At 35.5% G+C, this 21666-nt stretch overlaps 1 protein-coding gene across 1 annotated transcript in view; it reads right to left on the reverse strand.

Moving 5' to 3' along the window:
* The window catches only part of LOC117330914 (sodium- and chloride-dependent glycine transporter 1-like), a 47000-nt gene extending 27086 nt beyond the window's left edge, over positions 1-19914 (reverse strand). Inside the window, exons 1-3 of the mRNA XM_033889472.1 lie at positions 19696-19914; positions 12743-12926; positions 11431-11562 (exon numbers count right to left, since the gene is read on the reverse strand). Coding sequence (XP_033745363.1) covers positions 11431-11562; positions 12743-12926; positions 19696-19764 — 385 coding nt within the window. The 5' untranslated portion in view covers positions 19765-19914. The remainder of the gene's footprint in view (positions 1-11430; positions 11563-12742; positions 12927-19695) is intronic.
* Positions 19915-21666: the final 1752 nt, after the last annotated feature.

The following is a 21666-nucleotide window of genomic DNA, read 5'->3' on the forward strand; positions in this document are numbered from 1 at the left end:
AGAGGGTCGCTTAATAGAGTTAAAATATATAGCGAAAACGCTCGGGAGGAATTGAAATGGTCGCTTAGAACAGAGGGTCGCTAAATAGAGATGGTCGTTTCGACAGATTCGACTGTAGTTCTTTTCCTTGAAAATTACCCATCCATTTGGTAACCCAAAATAATCCCTGGATTATATTCATAAACTCAACCAGAGCCGACAGCAGAAGGCAGGAGAAAGTTATACAAAATATGCAATTCCACATTGGAATTTTGGGACTGAAACAAGCACAAATTCAATGTTCAGGGAACTCTAGAAAATTTATTTCATATTTTAAAAGCAGGAAACTCATTTCTGCGTTAATTAACTTTACTTGATTAAGCATCAATCATAAACCTCCAACATATTGATATAATGATTATCACATAACTAACTTTTTCTGCAGTGAAACACCGACACGGTTATCATGACTTTGTATTTCATAAATAAGGTCAAGCAATTGTCCCTGTATTAATTTTGTAGGACTCATATGAAAATTGATGGAAGTTTTTGAAAATCATATTCCTATGAATACGAGTTACATGATAAATAGAATCTTACACTTGTGTCATGTCATGTTTTAATATACCAAACAAGTTCAATAATTTGATAGGCTCACAACAAAATTACATATTGGCGCTGGTTATAAAAATTGAAGATTGTATGGGGAGGTAAATGTAAGATCCTTTGTGAATACAATAAAAACAAAAGACTGCAATATGCACAAAAGTTTGAGAAAAAAATGTTGATATGCACAAGAGTTTAAGAAAATAAGTTGTGAATTTTACAAGGACTAGTCTGGAGAACCTCTAACAAGCCACAGCTGCACGGAAAGGATAATATCTGTCTTTGGACATCACACATGCCTTGAAGTAAGAGCATAACCTCTCCACAATAGGATCATTAACTCTGATGATGATAGTGCACTAGACTCACAAGTTCAAATGCAGTCTGGGAGAAAGATAATCACCCATGTTTGATGTAGTGCAATCAACCAAAGATTGTGTAGCAGAACTGGTAGCTCAAATTGTTAAAACGTCTGTCTAAAGTACGCAGGTACTTGGTTCAAGTCTCGGTCTGGTTGTAATGCATTTATTAGACGATAACTAAATTCCCACTACAGCGGTATAAGGTCTCATGTAGGGTTTAAGACTTTATTGAAGGAGGGAGAAATGTACAGTGGTACTGAATAGGGCCAACATTGCTGGCAAGGTAGTTCAAATGGTTGCAATGTCCATCAAGAGTTTGTAGGTCCCAAGTTCAAGTCCCTGTCCTCTTTGAAACTTATTTGTTTCTTTTAGTTCTACAACTGGCAGCTAGATTTGATGTCATCAAGGATGAGGAGAAAGATTCACATAAGGAGGAAATTATTGACTACCAGCTTGCTCCAGATGAGGAGATATATTAAATAAATGTCTTAAATATCTGTTAATGTCTCATGTTTTTTCTACAACATTAAATCATTTAATAAAACGCCGTGACGTCATCAAGTAAGTTTCAAACATTGAAAAAGCATAATGTGGGAGATCTCCCACATTGGGTTACTTACAAATTGGCAACCCTGAGCTAGTAGTATAAAATGCAACACAACAAGGCGTGAACGCTTGAAGAACAGTTGATAGCAACCATTGTTTATTCACGGTATACATGTACATGTACCACATGTACAGTTTACACGAGATCCTTATGTCATAGTTCTAATCCGTTCTTAGACCCTGTACCAGGCCATACCATACCCTTTATGCAGGTATATTGCTTTATTACCTAACAGCTTAACAATGTGAGATACCACACCTTAACGTTAATCTTACCCAGAGATAAAATTCCCCTAGGCTATTCTAGAACGTGAACACGCAGGTCTCCAACACAAAATCATCTCCAAAACAAAACAATTGTAATAACTCCTTGTCAATTAATCAATTACATGCCTATGACTTTGTTACAAAAATCAAAATGACCGCAAACTCTGCCTATTCAATACCGGAGTATAGAGAAAGTAATATTTCTAAAAGAATTATGAAATGGTAGGCTAACCAATTGATAAACGAAACTTGATCGGTTAACACTAACCGATTTTATCTGATCATCCATGTTGAAAGCTCAACTGATTACCATCACGCTATGCATTATACCTCCTCCCCACCCAAACACACACCATGCTTCTACTTTTTGCAAAATGAAATGATATTTAAATCTAATTCTATAGCTTTGTTGCTATAAATTGCCACAACAAACAATTTGCAAATTAAAATAATTTGCCCAATCATCTACCCTTATTTGATGAATGCAGGAAGTGGAAACATCAATTATTCTGATTGATCCAATAAACAATGGGGTATGGATGCCTTATATGTGTGTGTACATGTTCATTCATGTTCCATTGATCCCCCGGCTGTAAAGGACTACACTGTATCTACCCAGCATTAATGGCAGTGAAGTATACAATACCTAGGTATATATACAAGAGGCCAAGGGGCCTTAATTAACACTCATCTGACTTGCATTACTGAATGATATTAAGCTCACAATAGATAACATCAAAATGAAGTCCCACACAACCTTAAAGAAATAAATATTGAATTATGTATGAAGTGTCAAAAATTTCTCCTATTGGCAACACCATTTTGGACCATTGTACCCCAACAATCTGATCAAAATTAGTTATGAATGTCATAATTTTGGTATTAAGCCTCACCAAAGCTTCACACTTTTAGTCTTGGTCTGAAGATCGTTAACATTTTGTCCAATATGTCCACCTATAGTCCTTCCAATCAAAATTCTATGCATAAAATAAACTCAGTAAATTACCTGGAATACTCAAGACAAATAACTTATATCATTATGTATAGAATTTTAATTGTCAGAACTAAATTTTTACCGTCAGTTTTTAAATTATTAGATTCAAGCTAACAATATTTGACTGTATAGTAATTAAAGTACCCCCCACTTTGAGGGTGGGGGGGGTAGGGGCTGTGGGGAGCGTAATGCTCCACAGGGTAATGAATTTCACCATAATCAAGATCCTTCCATACATCAATAGCATCTGATTCCTTGTCATGTTCTGAATGAAGACTGTTTAAGCCAATCTGACCAGACAAAAATATGTTATGCGAGACTCTTTTGGAGAGAGCCACTTACTTGTAGTGCACAGATTAGCCATATATTTTTGACACAAACATAAATTTCCCTATCAGGCCTCCACCTCGATCTTGCTCACAAGCTGCTGCCATGGTTGCAAAAACATATTATTATTGTATTTTATTGTCAATACTCTGTGCACCCTCCAACAAACAAAAACAAACAATGTACCTAAAGCATTTATCTGTTATGACTTCCTCTTTGTCCAATAAAGTCTTTCAATTAGCAACGAAAACTTGGGGATAACATTTCAATTAGCTAAATAATACCCTTACAACGTTAACATAATAGTAAATAGTACCTCTGCATTGCATATTGTATAAAGCTGGGTTCCTGAACAACGTGGGTGTACTATGTAATGAAAAGGCAAAGCTACCTTCTTCATACATGCTACCACCTGCAGATTTTAAACTTCATTTTACAGATTTCATATTGCTTAATAACAAAGTTTGTATGGCCCAAGTGGCAAAAATCAAAAAATCAAAAAATCCAGAAGAATACATCTTTCCATTTACTATTGGCCATCATGCAGCTATGATAAATTTTATAATAATGTAATTTATAATTAAAAATTGTAAACTGCTGAAATGCTGTTTAATATATTCATTGCACATGCATGATATAATTATGATGACTGAAAACGGACTGCCAAAACAATGTTAGCAGTAACATGTTTTTGTCAACAAAATAAGGTATGTACATATTTTGTGTGAAAAACCTGCTAATAAAGTACCAGATTTGTTTGTAGACCAAATATCTACATACATATTTGTTATCTACATACATATTTGTTGACGAAAACTTGTTACAAGTAACAAAGTTTTGGCAGTCTGCTTTTGGCCATTGTATATAATAATATTTGTCGTATATATTACATAAATATCAGTCAATTAGTGAACAAGCTTACATGGTATCCATCCAGGACAAATTGACGGCTGGCCAGCCAGGCTAAACAAGTCATTAAGTCAAAATGGTCTGCAAGACCAAACTCATCAATAAGTGGCAGTATCCATCTGATTAATATAAATGGACTGGCTTTTCCTCATATAAAATGTGCTCGATTGGGAAAGTGAAGTGCTCCATCTTTCAATTTTTTCTATATAGAGTTATGGCCCTTTGTTTAGTTTTTGAAGTGTATTTTAAAAGGTGAGGTCGAATAGAAGCACCTTGACACATCCCTTTTCCTTTTGAAAGTAGATTCAAAGGCTTCACAACATAACACAGGTGACATTTACATTTTTTGTCTGATCTATATATACATTCTGTCCCCGTAAGCATCTTTTGTTAGCCAGCCTTCACAACATCACACAGGAACATTTACCTTTTTTGTTTGACCTGTATGCATTCTCCAATCTTTCATGTACCATGCATCTATTGACTGGCAATAGGGAAAACAAGCATAATAGGTATATTGCATAACATTACATGTCCCCAACCCGCCCCTGCTAAATAGTAACAGTGACCTTGACCCAAAAACCCTGAAACTCAAACTTGATATGTGGCTATTCATACTGGATTTCACAAACATGTTAATAGGACGTTAAACAAAATAAACAAAACCAAACCTTAACGCATGGCTGAGAAAAGTGTGGAAAACAAATCTGAGTGGACAGACAGACAGACGGGGAGGAAACCTATAGCCACCCCTTCCTATTTATTTACTAATTTATATAATTTACTAATAATGTGAAAGGGTGCCAATATTTCACTGAGGGTGGGAGGGGGGGGGGACCACCAACCTAGAGTCAGTTCCTGGCAATTGCCCCACACTTGGGTTTCGAACTTGCAAGGCAATCCAGAGGTGAAGGGCTAGTGATAACACTTAAGCACTCGGCCACCGCACCCCCAACCTTCATAAATTAAAGATCCCAAATCTCTGACAAAGATTTGAAGTGAATGAATAATTACTGTAATTGGATCACAAAGAAATTCTATTGTTCCCTAGCTGCCTCTACTTTTTCAGTTGTATGTATATTTTGTAGTTTACATCAAAACGCTGGTGGCGTAGAGTGTAGACAGGACACCATTAATCAATTCTATTTCGGTTTACTCTGTCCCATACAACTGTCCCAACCTGTTGACAGTCCCAAAAAGTGCAGACAGTGACCTCCATTATAAATGACAGCCAGCAGTAGTTAAGGGATGAGGTTTCCCTGATGTTGTTTACCTACTATACTGAAGGTTTAAATGAGTTTGCTGACCTTGGATCAGCTGTAAATGCTTGTTATTCAGCATTTTCAGAGGTGTTGTTTGTGTATGTGTCTTTTCTACAAGCCTTTGCAGTATCACAATTAGACTTTCAAACAATATAATGAATTTTGATTGAAGAATATAAACCTAGTAATAACAAGAATAATCTGAGTTCTTAAAATTTCACCATATCACAGCAACATAGCTGTCTCAAAGCAGTTCACTAATCATTATCTGGAATCCCTGGTTATTAGGCCTTTAGCAACCAGCCAAATGCCTTTTTCAACTCCCTGGGGACCATACAGCCGGAGCTGCCATTTAGGGGCTAACAAATATTTCTTGCAATGACCTATCACATACTTATCTATATTGATCATGTCAACTGAACATCACAGTGCCAACATCACGATTCCAGCTAGTGACCCTCATCTCATAGTCAATAATTGACCCTGCATTTTCCAAATTTCAACCTAATTGTTAATGCATTGTGCAAAAGATATTTAAGTCCTTTTTTTAATTATCTTTATGACCTTTAATCAAAGGATTCCTGTGATCTCAATGTATGTATTTTGGGTTTTATTATATTTAATACTTCCCCTATAAATAGAAATCCGTCAAAACCCTGATGTTATTTTCCTGAATGTCGGTGAAATGCTGCTACAGCCTACCAATCCCTAGATTCCTGGCAGTATCAAGGTTTAATTTGTTTAGACCACCCAAATGCAGTCTGTAACTCTCATTTATGTAATTATGGTAAGGGGTGGTGGTAATGATAATAAGAAAGATGTTTTATATATATCTGTAACAGCTGGGGAATTCATATACCCGAAATACTATGGAAAAAGGATTATATCTGATAATTTTCTTTAAACTGAACTAATCATTTGAGAGGCAGGATTGCTTTTTGGTTTTTTCTTCATTATATAGGATTAAGATTACATAAAACAGTTAAAGAGAAAGGCCTGAAGTAAGTAACTAATGGAGATGCATCGCTCGCTTTTCATGATAATGAAACCTGTGTAGGATCGACATCCCTCCAAACGAACACCATGTAGAGTACACTCCCTATAACCAACACAGGTAATTCATCTTTATTGTATTCGACAGTCTCAAAGGCAGTCATTATTACTGACAGGAAACCACAAGGAATACGGAATACGTAGGGGTCAAAGTGTTATTTTGTTTGTCTATAAGGCCTCAACAAACTAATGCTATGTTTCACATTGCCACATACACAACCATAATTCACACATAAATTATGATCTTGACTTCAAAAGAACTTTTCTAATAATGGCTCAAGATATATTGCTTCAATGCTAGGAACATGAAACAGAAGCTTATTTTTTGGCCTGCTCATATAAAAAACCACAGAGAATCATGGAAATGAAGTGCATTGATTTTATAGGTCTTCATTGGTGGTCCTGGTACATATATTAAACATTAAATTTTTATTTCTCAGCCTATATGCATGGAAAACTCCAAAGAAGCCATGAAAAGGAAGGTGTATTTGAAGGTACTGGTGGTCCCCATATGAACATGATACGGTACTTGTGGTCCCCATATGAACATGATAAGGTACTGGTGGTCCCCATATGAACATGATAAGGTACTTGTGGTCCCCATATGAACATGATAAGGTACTGGTGGTCCCCATATGAACATGATAAGGTACTGGTGGTCCCCATATGAACATGATAAGGTACTTGTGGTCCCCATATGAACATGATAAGAGGCCTAGGGTGTTATTGGTTATACAGATCATACATGGCCTGGAGGTTCTCTGATCAGTTCTGTTTTTCATATCTATATGCTAACACAGTGGGGGCAACCAAAGGAGGATCAACAAGCTAACGAAAAGGCCCATAGGGCCTGCAACCCTCACCACGATATCTAAATATGTATACCCAGGAAGTCTGTACCTGCAGAGATCAGCTAGGATAAACAAACTAACAAAAAAGGTCCATAGGGCCTGCAACCCTCACCATGATATCTAAATATGTATACCCAGGAAGTCTATACCTGCAGAGATCAGCTAGGAGGATAAACAAACTAACAAAAAAAGTCCATAGGGCCTGCATCCCTCACCATGATATCTAAATATATACCCAGGCAGTCTGTACCTGCAGAGAGAAAGTTTAGTCATTGGGCCTGCAGAGGTCAGCCAGTCTAAATGATCCCCAATTATAGTGATATTGTACTTTCTCTATAATGAATTAACTTCATCATAGATCCAGAAAATAAAAGAGTATTTCTTGGATAACTCTTTTTTATTTAAAGAATTTATTCAGTTGAAACTGCTACCTGTATATAACAAAACCCTGTCTATAAAGTTAGGCTATAGCTACATATTTTGTGGCCCTTACAGTCACTCTTTGTATATTTTTCACTTTTGTCTGCTTCCTTGAGTGGCCTTTATAGAGGTTTGACTCATTTATAAAGTCATGATAAACAACAACAGAATCCCTTACCCTACAAACAGCCATTTCCCAGTGTCTGTGATACAACCCATACATAATTTATTGTCCTGTGCTGTGATCTCTTCTCCTTATTGGCTGGTCAATAAAAATTGATTTAGTGCCATTCACTTAAGATTCCCACATTATTTTCACTTGTATTATCATCTAAGATAGTGAATCAAAGATTTAAATATATATCTAATTCATCTTACAATTTGTCACTATGCTCACTGCAGAGGTAAACTTTTTTTATGAACCTGGATGTGGTGCAGTGGTAATAGCTGCAGGTATTTCTGGCTAGTCAATAAAGTTTGGTTGATGGGGATTAGGTTTGGTTGATGGCAAGCAAGGCCTGGTGAGGGCACCAGACATAAAATTGCCATCTTTCCAGATTTATGTTAGCAGGTTATATATGTATCCAGGTGTGTGGCCACCTCACTTAGTTCTATTACATTGAAATTGAAAAATGGTGGTCAATGTCATTTATTTCTACGTCCTTCCACCAATAATGGGACAGACTATCAGGTGGTCAATGTCATTTATTTCTACGTCCTTCCACCAATAATTGGACAGACTATCAGGTGGTCAATGTCATTTATTTCTACGTCCTTCCACCAATAATAGGACAGACTATCAGGTGGTCAATGTCATTTATTTCTACGTCCTTCCACCAATAATGGGACAGACTATCAGGTGGTCAATGTCATTTATTTCTACGTCCTTCCACCAATAATGGGACAGACTGACAGGTGGCCAATGTAATTTATTTCTGCTGTGATTAGGAATAATACTAAACTTCTCAAAATCCCCATTATCATTTAAATACAGTATAACTGTCAAAAAAACATTTCATGAGACGTCCGATTACTGGTTAAAATTTTGATTAAAAATTAGATGTTTGATATATATAATTCAATCGTACTTCGAAATATCAAAATAGTATTTGCAGTTGGTTTGGTCCAGTCAACAGCTAAGGACATTTAAAATATGGCCTCCCCTGTGTGAGAGATACATGCATGTGGTGAATGTTTGTGTTTGTCTCCTTGTAATAGCATGAAACTAATGTCAAATTTATAGTGCTACCTCACTGAACTATACTTCTGAAAACACCCAGCAGACACAGGCAAATTAGTCATTGCTTATCATTACGCAAGAGTAGCAACTACTGTGATTATAGACTCTGGTAAGTCCCGGCCAGGGGACATAACCCAAAGCTTTCCTTACAGTTGTGAACACTCAACAAAAGGCCAAACGTGAGACAGTGTCAAGGGAGATATTAGGAAGAAGAAAGTTGTTCTTGGGAGATATTAGGAAGAAGAAAGTTGTTAAGAACAAAGAGAAAAGATAAGATCCCAAATTTAGTCGTCTTTTATGATCATGCAATGGGGGCAGCAGGTATAATTCTATAAAACATACATGGTAACATTTGACAGCATTAATTCTTGCAGGTGCATATGACAAAAGTTTGAACTTTAAGGGTAAAAGCTGTCTCAAACTTTAAAGACATTCGAGATGATAAAAAACTGATTATATCATAGACTGCTGTTTTATCACTGATGCGGATATTTCATGCGTACAATAAACTGTTATCTTTCTTTGCTTCACTAACCAAGGTCTTTCCTACGAAACTTTAATGCATTATATTGATTGAAATCTTGTATATGATGTTCAGATTTGCTCAGGTAGATCACACTAAAAACCTGTTGCACAAAAAACTATTATTGATGGAAAGATGGTGTTCAGAGAACATCTATGCTAATGAAAAGGTGAAATGACAAAAATACACAGAGCTGAAATTTGTGTTGCATAGACATGATAAAGTTGATAATTGATAATGTTCAATCATGATAGAATAAAAATGACAACTTTTCCTTTGGCCAGAAGACATTTGAAGAAAAGATTCATATCACAGTTTGGTAGCAATAAAGTCAATGCTATAATTGTAAGTAATCATATTATAGAAATAATGATTACAAATTTCAACACAAAATCATATTTTTCATATATTATTCATGGAAAAAGAAAGTTTCGTATGTTTTTTTCATTATACATTATCAATTAAAACAAACAATGTTTAGTGTGAAGAATTATGGTAGATCCCATTCATTTAAATGAATTATGCTATAAAAACATGAAACATATATTACAATTTTTTTTGAATAATTAAACATTTCAGCCTTTAATATACATGTAAGACCTCTACCTTGAGACAAGCTAGATACATCATCATTATAACTGAGACAAACAGACTGTGATTAAATATTCTGTGAAATCCTGCATTGTAAATGTGTCCACAAACACTAAAACTATTTAGTTGATTTTACTCTCCACATCTATAAATAAGCTTACCGCCATTTCAGAAAAACTAAAATACAATAAGACTTTAAAATCTGACTTGTTAATGACCAAAAGCCTGCCATCATGAGGAATGCACTTTCACTGCACTGCACCTCGTTCAAAGAGGTTTGTCTAAAACTTGTACATTAAATCAAGCTATTACATTTATTGACCCATATGCATCCGGGATCAAGCTATAAATAGCCATCTGCTGCAAACACATGCATTTATCTGTATCTGTAATTTTAAACCACTTATCTGCATGGTTATGGACCTCTTGTAATTTTTGATAAAAATTCATGAAAGCAAATATGTTCAGATTTGTTGTAATCATTACTATATTTGAATTTGTAATCAATGAAATACCTGGTTTGGTGTACACACAATGAGCTAAAACAATTAGAGCTTGTTTTATCTCATACAAATCAAATATGTTGCTATCAGCATTCAGCAATTATTTCAACATTTTGTACTTGGCTTATCTGTACATGTTTAAATTTGAAGTAGAGAAATAAAATTTTAGAATATGATAAGATTACCATAGAGTATTTCAATATGTTCAATATATAAATCTAAGACAGAATTAATAATAATTGATCATTTGTATTTCAAATGAAAAGAATAATTTCTTGGTCCTAATTTCAATTACCTATATTGAAGGGAACATGTAATGCAGTTCAAAGCTCTTCAAATATCACCAGCCCGCCACCTCTGGGTTGCGAGTTCGAAACCCAGGTGGGGAAGTTGCCAGGTACTGACCGTAGGCCAGTGGCTTTTTCTCCATGTACTCCAGCTTTCCTCCAGTTTGGTTCCTTTAGTTTCAGGTTGTGTCAGTTTGTTTGTTTGTTTGTTTGTTTGCTGGGTTTACTGCCCCATGAACAGCCAGGGGTCGGGTCTCCTTGTAGTAGTTGGTGACTACCTCATTGAACAATAATGGGAGGCCTGTCACATGCAATCCAGAGCAATTAGGGTAAAGTGTCTTGCCAAAGGACACAACCACAACTGCACAGATCGATCTGTTTCTCACGAAGCTGAGATCACGATCTGTTTCTCAGCTTCGTGAGAAACACAAACTGACGAGGGTCACAGGGAGCTTCAAACACACACATCTTGGATCTTAATTCACCTGAGGTTACGTGGCCGTAACCTCTAATTTGAGGATTGACATCGACCAAGTAGGTTAGTTCAGCAATATATGAAGAACAAGTTTCTTTGTTAATGGCCTAAAGCGGTAATTAAAAGTGGTCTTGAAAATGAATTTGAGATTTGAAGTATAAAAGTGTGAACTTACCCTTGAATAGTGGACAGATCCTCCAGATTGTGATAGGACTTAGGCTTCCAAACTGTCCGAATATCACCTCCATGAAAAACAGCGGAATGCCACAAAGTACCAGAAATATAGAGTAAGGAATAAGGAAGGCTCCTAAAAATAGAAATACCCATTTTAGAGATATATCAGAATTATGTGTAACAAATAAATATATATAGAAACTCTGGTTATAGAAATACTCATTTTAGAGTTATCAAAATTATGTGTAACAAATAAATATATATTGAAACTCTGAATATAAAAATACACATTTTAGAGTTATCAAAATTGTATGTAACAAATAAATATATAGAGAAACTCTGGTTATAAAAATACCCATTTTAGAGTTATCAAAATTGTACGTAACTAATAAATATATAGAGAAACTCTGGTTATAAAAATACCCATTTTAGAGATATATCAAACTGTATGTAAGTAATAAATATATAGAGAAACTCCGGTTATAAAAATACACATTTTAGAGTTATCAAAATTGTATGTAACTAATAAATATATAGAGAAACTCTGAATATAAAAATACACATTTTAGAGATATCAAAATTGTACGTAACTAATAAATATATAGAGAACCTCTGAATATAAAAATACACATTTTAGAGATATAAAAATTGTACGTAACTAATAATATATAAACTCTGGTTATAAAAATACACATTTTAGAGATATCAAAATTGTATGTGATTAATAAATATATAGAGAAACTTTGGTTATAAAAATACCCATTTTAGAGATATCAAAATTGTAAGTAACTAATAAATATATATTGAAACTCTCCATGGCTTCAGTTCAAAAATTCTTTATTTCATCACATACAGGTAAGTGACCTGTCTTCTATTTATTATGTTCATATCACAAACATCATACGACATATGTACAAGACACTATCATGACATCCTGAATAAATGACCCGACAAAATGGCCTGTTTTAAAAAATGACATGTCTGGTAAACAAGCAAGAACCTAAGTGAGTTTTGTAATGATATGTCTACCAGCCGATCCTCTACTTGAGGTCAAAGTTCATGTGTTGGCACCCTGGGGCTTATTACAAGATAAAATACTGTAATGGATCATGGAATTTCATAATCAATAAAATTTAATTAATTGCGAAGCTTATCATTTTTAAATGTATAGATAAAAATATAAACTTTATTTATTTTTTAACAACTGCAAACAAGTTACACCTACTTAATATTAATCATTTTCTTAGTCCATATGGAAGCACACGTACAATCAATTTTAAATTATCAATTGTTCGGACAACATTGATACATACCGCCTCCATTTTTATAGCAGAGATAAGGGAACCTCCAAATGTTTCCTAGGCCTATGGCATACCCAATACAGGAGAGAAGGAAGTCAAGTCGACCTGACCAGTTCCCCCTAGACGTCTCATCTGCACTCTCGGTACTCCCAGAACTATTGCTTGAGGAGTCATTAGACGACTGTTCCAAGTCCTTCTGTAAAATTAAAATTATACATAATTACATGTCTAGCCATGGCCAGTACAATAAGTTTAAAGCAAATCCCAAAATTCACTCCCTAAAGTATTACACTGTACTGTCATTTGAAGAGTCTGGAGGGTAGTTTTGTTAACAATATCATATCTACTAAACAATAATACATCCCAAACAAACACTGAATTATTTATTGTGGCAGAATTTCAATCTTTCCATATCTGCAATAATTTGGAGAATGAAGATCATCACAAAAAAACATACAAACTTCCCCATCTTACAATATTATGTCAATTAATGACAAGGCCAATCTACTGAAAAAGTCTTAAATTAACTCGGAATTTCCACAGAAAATTCTGAAATATAGGCCGGCCTCAGTTTTTTATTTGTTTTGCTTGGTATTAGTCACCTGTGAACTGTGAGCCGGCCAGTTCATTTTGATTTTTTGTCAGTTTTATTTTATTTCATAATTTTACACAGGGTTTTTAGGAAATTGATCATAATTCAGTACTTCCTTAAAATCTGCAATATGATGTAAAAAGTTAATGTTACTAGGCACAATCAAGTATGGTCGATAGGGAAGCAGAAAGCAAAAAATACTTTTTATGTCTCCTGTTATTTTGAAAAAAAACAACACATCACAATAATATGTGAATTAGATTTTTATGATAGCCTGGCTTGGCCAAGCAGGTCTACTGAAACATATAGATTTTAATAAAAATCAAACATTAACAACAAATTCTAAATAAATCCTTATTTCATGAGTGATTTTATTCTAAAATGGAATTACAAAATTTATATATATATATACAGTAATCACTGTGAGACCTTAAAATGGGTGACAGCAACAAAAATCATTTGTTTAAAATAAAAGTTCTTTATATTTTTCTGTATCGAATAAATATATCTAAAACAGTTATAATATTGGAGTGTGAACATGGCACTAACAGCTTTTCCTTCAAGAGAAGGCACAAAAATCTCTAGCAAAGCTGAGGACTTATAATCAATGTTAACACCACTGCACAAGTATGGTAACATTTAATTTGTCAAACAACTTGAAGAGTAGGTTCAAAAATCTCTTTAACATGCATGAATCAATGCTCAGGACTTAAACCAGAGTATGTATGGTAATGTTCTAAGGACAATAAAGTTCTACGTAGCATTTCAAGGACAAAGCATGAATTCTAAACCTGTCCTAGCACATTCTGTTGTTGATAAAACACACGTTTGAAAAAGCTATAATAAAGAATTTATTTTATTCAATAGATTCTAATGATTTTTTAAAAACTTTAAATAACCTCCAAAATTACACATTGATGGTATCTATGATTTTGAATAGGTAGTTGGGTTACAAATACTTCCATTGTGAAATACTGGTATATAGGCTAATAATGTAGCCTTCATAGCATATGACAAATTTAGCTTTGCTTTCATGGGGCTTTGTATTTTTTTAAAAAGTCAAATGTGTGCAGATGGTTGGGCCTCAGGGCTTTTTCTCACTGATTTGGGATTGGGCCTTTTTGTCTCATTTTGGGAAGAAAATTGGTGAATTGGGAAAGATTTTTTTCAGGAGTAAACTGCAGATTTCGGGAATTGGGCATTATAAAATGAAATAATTCCAATTGGGAATGGGGCCCATTAACGGCCCCATAAAGCCCTCAGACAAAGTCCTGGGCCCTCTCAATGGAAACGTATAGTACTGTCACACTGACATGACACCCCAAGTATGACACTCCACTCAGTTATATCACTATTACCATTCACACTGACTGTCAACCCTGACATGTAAGATGTCCTAAAAAGCCAGGGCATGATAATCTGAAGACTAAGGTATATGTGATGAACCCTTGGCTAGTGAAGATGCACCTATCCCAGTCGCAGTACATATGAGCTATCTAACAGACTTGTTTTTGATGTGTTTTATAAGAAAAGCTCCAGGTCATCTTCTCTAAATGATATATAAATGAGGTGTTCTCTTGACACCTGTCCTCATATGACACTGGATGTGGATAGGACACAAATATGAATAAACAGGTGATTAAAATTTTTGATGACCTTCATGCTCATATCTACAGAATAATAGAACCTGGCTCTTATTACAACAATGTAGTTATATAGATGTAATACTTGTATGACTATGAAGCATGATATATGTTATGCTAGTAACCTTCAGCCCTGAAGTCAAGGTCAACCCAGATTTTTTCTATTGAAAATACATTTAACCTACATACTAACACATATTGTTTTATTTGAAGTGTGCAAGTGTGAGAATATTCTTGGTCATAAATGTCAATTTCCATCCAAATGAACAAACACTTAAATACTGGAAAAGGAGGAAAAGCCATCTCCTGTTAGACAAACTTTGGTGTGTATATATTAGAGATGTTCACTTATGTATATGTATCAGGGGACACCACAACTATTCCTATAGTAATGAGTATTAATCAATTCAAGGCCAAAAAGGAAAAGTTTAAGACAATACACATGTATATACATGTATATATGTGCATGTATACATAAATATTTAACAAATGCACAGTTATTCCTTTGAATCTTATTCAAGTCTTTAAAGAGCTTTTAAAAGAACAGCCTCATGGGCCTTGATGGTCACCTGAGTTTTGAAGTATTTGAGTTAATTTAATTGACACTTTCTGGCCTTGCCCATCAGCCTAGGGGGTCAGTCAGGGCCAACATCTGGAGACAATTGAGCTGCTACCCCATGCTGATAATGTTAGAATGAATTCCAAATTGTCAAAATTGTGATTTCCCTATCTAACCTATAGTAAAGTTTACCCCACCCCAGGGGCAAACGCGAGACCCCACAGTCATTCAATTCACAAATTTGGCAAAGCACCTTAAGACCCTTCCATCTATGAAAAGGTTTAGTCAATTGCCCCTTTTTGGCCCCACCCCTCAGGCCCCTGGGGATGGGGACCATATAATTCACAATTTTGGATGATCTTTAGCCATAACGCTTCCTGCTAAATTTCATAGAATTTGGTTCAGCGATTTTGGAGAAGAAGTCGAAAATGTAAATTGTTTATGGACGGATGATGCACGGCGACCAACAAAAGGCGATTAGAATATAGGTCACATGAGACTTTGTCACAGGTGACTTAAAAACAACATAAAACGCCATATATATCTAGAACTATATCAGATAACTTACACAATTTCGACAAAGCATCTTTAAATTAAACTTTTAATAAAGCCCTGTTTTATTTTTTCTTTGGCTGCCTTTTTTCAAGTGTATTCACACACCCCTGATCATGATCAACAATATCTTATTAATTACCTGTGGTGTCATAAAACAAATTATATAAAAAACAACTTTTAAAAGAACTTACTGGAAAGTATAAAGATGTGGCTAACTTTTATTACTGTTGAACCTGTCACATGTGTCACAGAAAACCTATACTGTCGTAATCCCCACATGTGTCACAGAAAACCTGTACTCATTACTGTCGTAACCCCCTCATGTGTCACAGAAAACCTACTGTCTTAACCCCTACATGTGTCACAGAAAACCTACTGTCGTAACCCCCTCATGTGTCACAGAAAACCTACTGTCGTAACCCCTACATGTGTCACAGAAAACCTATACTGTCGTAATCCCCACATGTGTCACAGAAAACCTACTGTCGTAACCCCTACATGTGTCACAGAAAACCTATACTGTTGTAACCCCTACATGTGTCACAGAAAATCTACTGTCGTAACCCCTACATGTGTCACAGAAAACCTACTGTCGTAATCCCCACATGTGTCACAGAAAACCTACTGTCGTAACCCCTACATGTGTCACAGAAAACCAATACTGTCGTAACCCCTACATGTGTCACAGAAAATCTATACTGTCGTAATCCCAACATGTGTCACAGAAAACCTGTACTCATTACTGTCGTAACCCCCTCATGTGTCACAGAAAACCTACTGTCGTAACCCCCACATGTGTCACAGAAAACCTATACTGTCGTAACCCCTACATGTGTCACAGAAAACCTATACTCTATTTTGTCGTAACCCCCACATGTGTCACAGAAAACCAATACTGTCATAATCCCTACATGTGTCACAGAAAACCTACTGTCGTAACCCCCACATGTGTCACAGAAAATCTACTGTCGTAATCCCCACATGTGTCACAGAAAACCTATACTGTCGTAATCCCCACATGTGTCACAGAAAATCTACTTAACCCCAGATGTGTCACAGAAAACCAATACTGTCGTAATCCCCACATGTGATACTGTCGTAATCCCCACATGTGATACTGTCGTAATCCCCACATGTGTCACAGAAAACCTATACTGTTGTAACCCCTACAAGGCTACATGTGTCACAGAAAATCTACTTAACCCCAGATGTGTCACAGAAAACCTATACTGTCGTAATCCCCACATGTGTCACAGGAAACCAATACTGTCGTAACCCCTACATGTGTCACAGAAAATCTACTGTTGTAACCCCTACATGTGTCACAGAAAATCTATACTGTCGTAATCCCCACATGTGTCACAGAAAACCTAATACTGTTGTAACCCCTACATATGTCACAGAAAATCTACTGTCGTAACCTCTACATGTGTCACAGAAAACCTATACCTACGGAATGAGAGCACTGATCTCTTTGTTTGCCACATTTGTACAATATGTGACATTTCTGGCAGTTAATATGGCTAGTATCTCTAACTCACTGATAGATTCATAGCTTGAACAAATGTCGCCCATTAGCTACATGAAAGACTTTAACTTGGTAATAACTTTATTTTTAAATCCAATAAAAATTAGTTTAACATATCAATCGTTTAATTACCCTGCAGTCTATTTCTAAGCAAGAGTACTGCAGAGCAGATCAATATTTGCCATGCAGTCCTATGGATGGATGAAAAATAATACCACAATGCACCAGTTACATGTAATAGGAAAGCAACCAATCAGAAAACTATATATCAACCTTTCAATTTCCTTTTACAGCTTAGCATTGATTTAATTCTTGTTTAGCGCCAAGACAGGAATCAAACCCAGGACTCCAGCATGCTTATCCGGCAATATCCATGGGGGTACCTCCCGAGCTAAAGAAGCAGGCTCCGCAGATGAGTGACAGTGACCTTATTTAACACTATATGCACCAACCACACTGACCCCTTGCTTTCACATTTCAATATCACATCACACATGATGACATCTGACAATCCGTCTTTACAACAGAGTACTGTGTCCTCACATATGGCAATGCTGTACATCAATAAATTGTTATGGATTTATGGAAAGGTTCTGCCATTTAGCTCCAGATAAAAGCTGCTTACATCAATTGGTAATGGAATTTTTCGTTAAAATATCAAGCTGAATTGGCCACTTTGGAAAATTTTTAAATTGTATACAAGAAGCTGGCTTTCTGATGGCCCAGCAAACAACCAAGTAATTCAATCGCCCCCCTGGGTTTTAAAATTTAAGGGAAGGGACATCAACCAGGAGAGATTTGACCTAAACTAAATAAAGACTCCTTTCTCCAAGGTGCGATCTATCTAACAAGCAGATGGTATCACATTCATCAGGTCAAGTCGACATTGGCCATTGAATGGTCAGCTCAAATTACTGATCTACAAGGTCGAGGCAACATCTGGCACAACAATGGCCTACAGAACATATGTATCAAAATTCCACCCAAATTTTAAAATAAATTTTTGAGAGTTAACAAAATAAAACAAATATTAAAACAAAGCATAGAATATCAGTTATAGAAATTGATTTTATAAAAGCCTTTCTACCTAGCTGCCCTTTTAAAACAAAATCTTGCACTTGACTTTGAAAGGACATAACAAGAGTACCTATTTGATAATCATAACTGCATTCAATGATTTTTATTGTATTTTTTGATATATTTTCATACAAACGGAGCGGAGCAACACTTGCCTTTTAGGAAATCCTTGGCAAGGTCATAAAGCAAAAGCCCATTTCTAGGTATAACATTTAAAATTTGATACTAAATATTATTTACAGCCTATCAATCTATGTGTATGGCTTCTATTCAGCAAAAATATATTACATTATTTTACTGCAAGTTGAGTCATGACTGCTGCTATTAAATGCACTAGCCTACGTTTTAGTCGCGTACAGTATGGATCCATGCAGTCGAAATGGGATTGGTAATTACAAAAAAAAAAAAAAAAAATACTGAACTAAAATCAAAATTAGGCCAAATTTAGAAATAAGGGCATAAGATATTCCATTTCACCACCAACTTTAATACATAATTTACAAATAAAAAAGCAAATAACAAAACAAAACAAAAAAACAAGAAAAAACGAAAAAATTGATTTTCTTTATAAACTATATTACTATATATATAGGTATTAATTAGAAGTTGGGTAATATAAGTAAGGAAGAAATCATTTCCCCTGTGTATATGATGCAAGTTATTCAACACAAACTGAGATTATCGAGACACTCCTCAATAACGCCTAACGGTATTCATGCCAATTATCTTGGGGGGGAAATTTCCCGTTCTAAAAAAGATGACTCATGTTAGATCTATACGCACGGGGGAAAAACGGCATTACATTATTTGTATATATCTAACAAAGGAAACGATCATCTATGAGCCAATGAACACTGTTTATTAAGAAGAAAGAGAAAATGCGAAATGCTTGATAAGAAAGAAACATTATTCTCGAATACAATTGTATATTATGCTAATTATTCAATTGTACATCTAAATAATGGACACACGTATAACGGTGTATGGCTATTTTTAATATATTTTACTTACCTCCTTTTCTTTCAATAGTCCTAAATCAGCAGTAACCAGTTCGTCAATAGATAACTGTGATTTACTCATTTTTTCCAACCAGTTTTCAAATATTTTCTTCAAATATTCCACACAAAGCAGCTCGCATGCGGTCTCGTGGAATCACGAAGTCCTATCGATCTTACACCGTCGAGATAGACACACGGTATCGTCTGCTCACTCAGTCCCTGGCGCTCAAGCTATAGCAGGCTAAAAGGACCGTGTGCACGCCCCACTAACCACACACGTGGTCAATTTATTTGTGTAGTGGCGTGTGTGTATCCAAATCAGGAAGTCGCATGTGTTCCGGTGTGCACACATCCAGGCAATTTTTATAACAATAGTCGAATTCAAGTGTTTCTGTATCGCATAGTACACACGTGCGTGCGAAACGAACTCTTGATAGCGTGCAGGTGAATTTTTTTTATGGCATTATTTGTAACACACAATGAGTAATCCACGTCCGTGTTTGTTTTTTGTTGTGTTTTTTTTAAAGAAAAGATGAATATTTGAACCCAATGGGTTTCAGTTTCATCTTGAATTTACTTACGCATGCTTTAATGTTCCACACACAGGTATACATATGAATTAAAAACAAGCCAAAACAAAACACTAAACGGTAATTTAATAGAGAGAATATCCCGTTGTCCGAGCCACGTGAGGCATGCAGTACGCAGGAAATCTTACCGTTTTTGCATGAAAGACTTGGTCGAAATAGGTAACATGACTATGCCTCATAAACTTCCTACAGAGTTTACAAGTAGTGTCATATTGGATGCTAAAAAAAATAAAAAAAAAAGACACACAAAAACTGCGCCCTCCCGGACATAAATGTGCATTGTACTTGACTATAATATATATACTGGTTCGTGACATAGAGAGTATTTAAAAGGACGTGTGAACTGCGTTAATTGTTTTAATATGCATTTGTGTAAATGTAGACTGAATTCTAAATTGATTTTGGTTTTGTTTGAATTGTACTGGATGCAGCCTGAAAGAGTCCTTTCGTCCGCCCATCATATTTTTTTAAACTAATAGGCCAATTCGGACTTGTTTGAAAATCCGCGAATTTTATTCAGATTTGTTCACAGTGGGTTTTTTTTAATTAAGAAAATCTATAAAATAACAATAAAAAAAAATTATAATAAATAAAAATTTGTATCGCAGGCAATTTACTTGTGTTTTAACATAAATATGTAAATATTAACAGAACGGATTTATATAGTATATAAAGTTTCCCGAAAGCATTATAGTATTTCTTTATGGTCCCATGAAAAAATTAATTCAAACATGCGACATTTGCAGATATGATAATGCGATGCAGACTGCTCACATACTTTTGACCCCGGGCATCAGTTACGAGACAAAGTAGGACGAAATAGTCCCATGATGCAGTTTTACAATATTCCCTCGGTATCTGGTATCATACGCATAATTCACCTTTTGTGTTTTAAATGTAAAGTTCTGCCGGTGGACTTTATCATTCATTATCCAGAAGATAATAAATTGATTTAATCAACTTTAAATAGCAGGTCTTTCCATATTTTAGAATATGTTCAGGCCCACTTGGGTTTGCCCGAATGCCTATCTCGATTTCCACCCTTTTGGCCCCTATGGCATCACTGATGTGTCCTAGAAGGACGAAACAGCTGTATGATGTCCCTAGCACCACTGATGAGCCCTAGAAGGACGAAACAGCTGTATGATGTCCCTAACATCACTGATGTGTCCTAGAAGGACGAAACAGCTGTATGATGTCCCTAGCATCACTGATGAGCCCTAGAATGACGAAACAGCTGTATGATGTCCCTAGCATCACTGATGTGTCCTAGAAGGACGAAACAGCTGTATGATGTCCCTAGCATCACTGACGAGTCCTAGAAGGACGAAACAGCTGTATGATGTCCCTAACATCACTGACGAGTCATAGAAGGACAAAACAGTTGTATGATG

Source organism: Pecten maximus, chromosome 7 (assembly GCF_902652985.1).
Source record: "Pecten maximus chromosome 7, xPecMax1.1, whole genome shotgun sequence".
NCBI classification, from domain to species: Eukaryota; Metazoa; Mollusca; class Bivalvia; order Pectinida; family Pectinidae; genus Pecten; species Pecten maximus.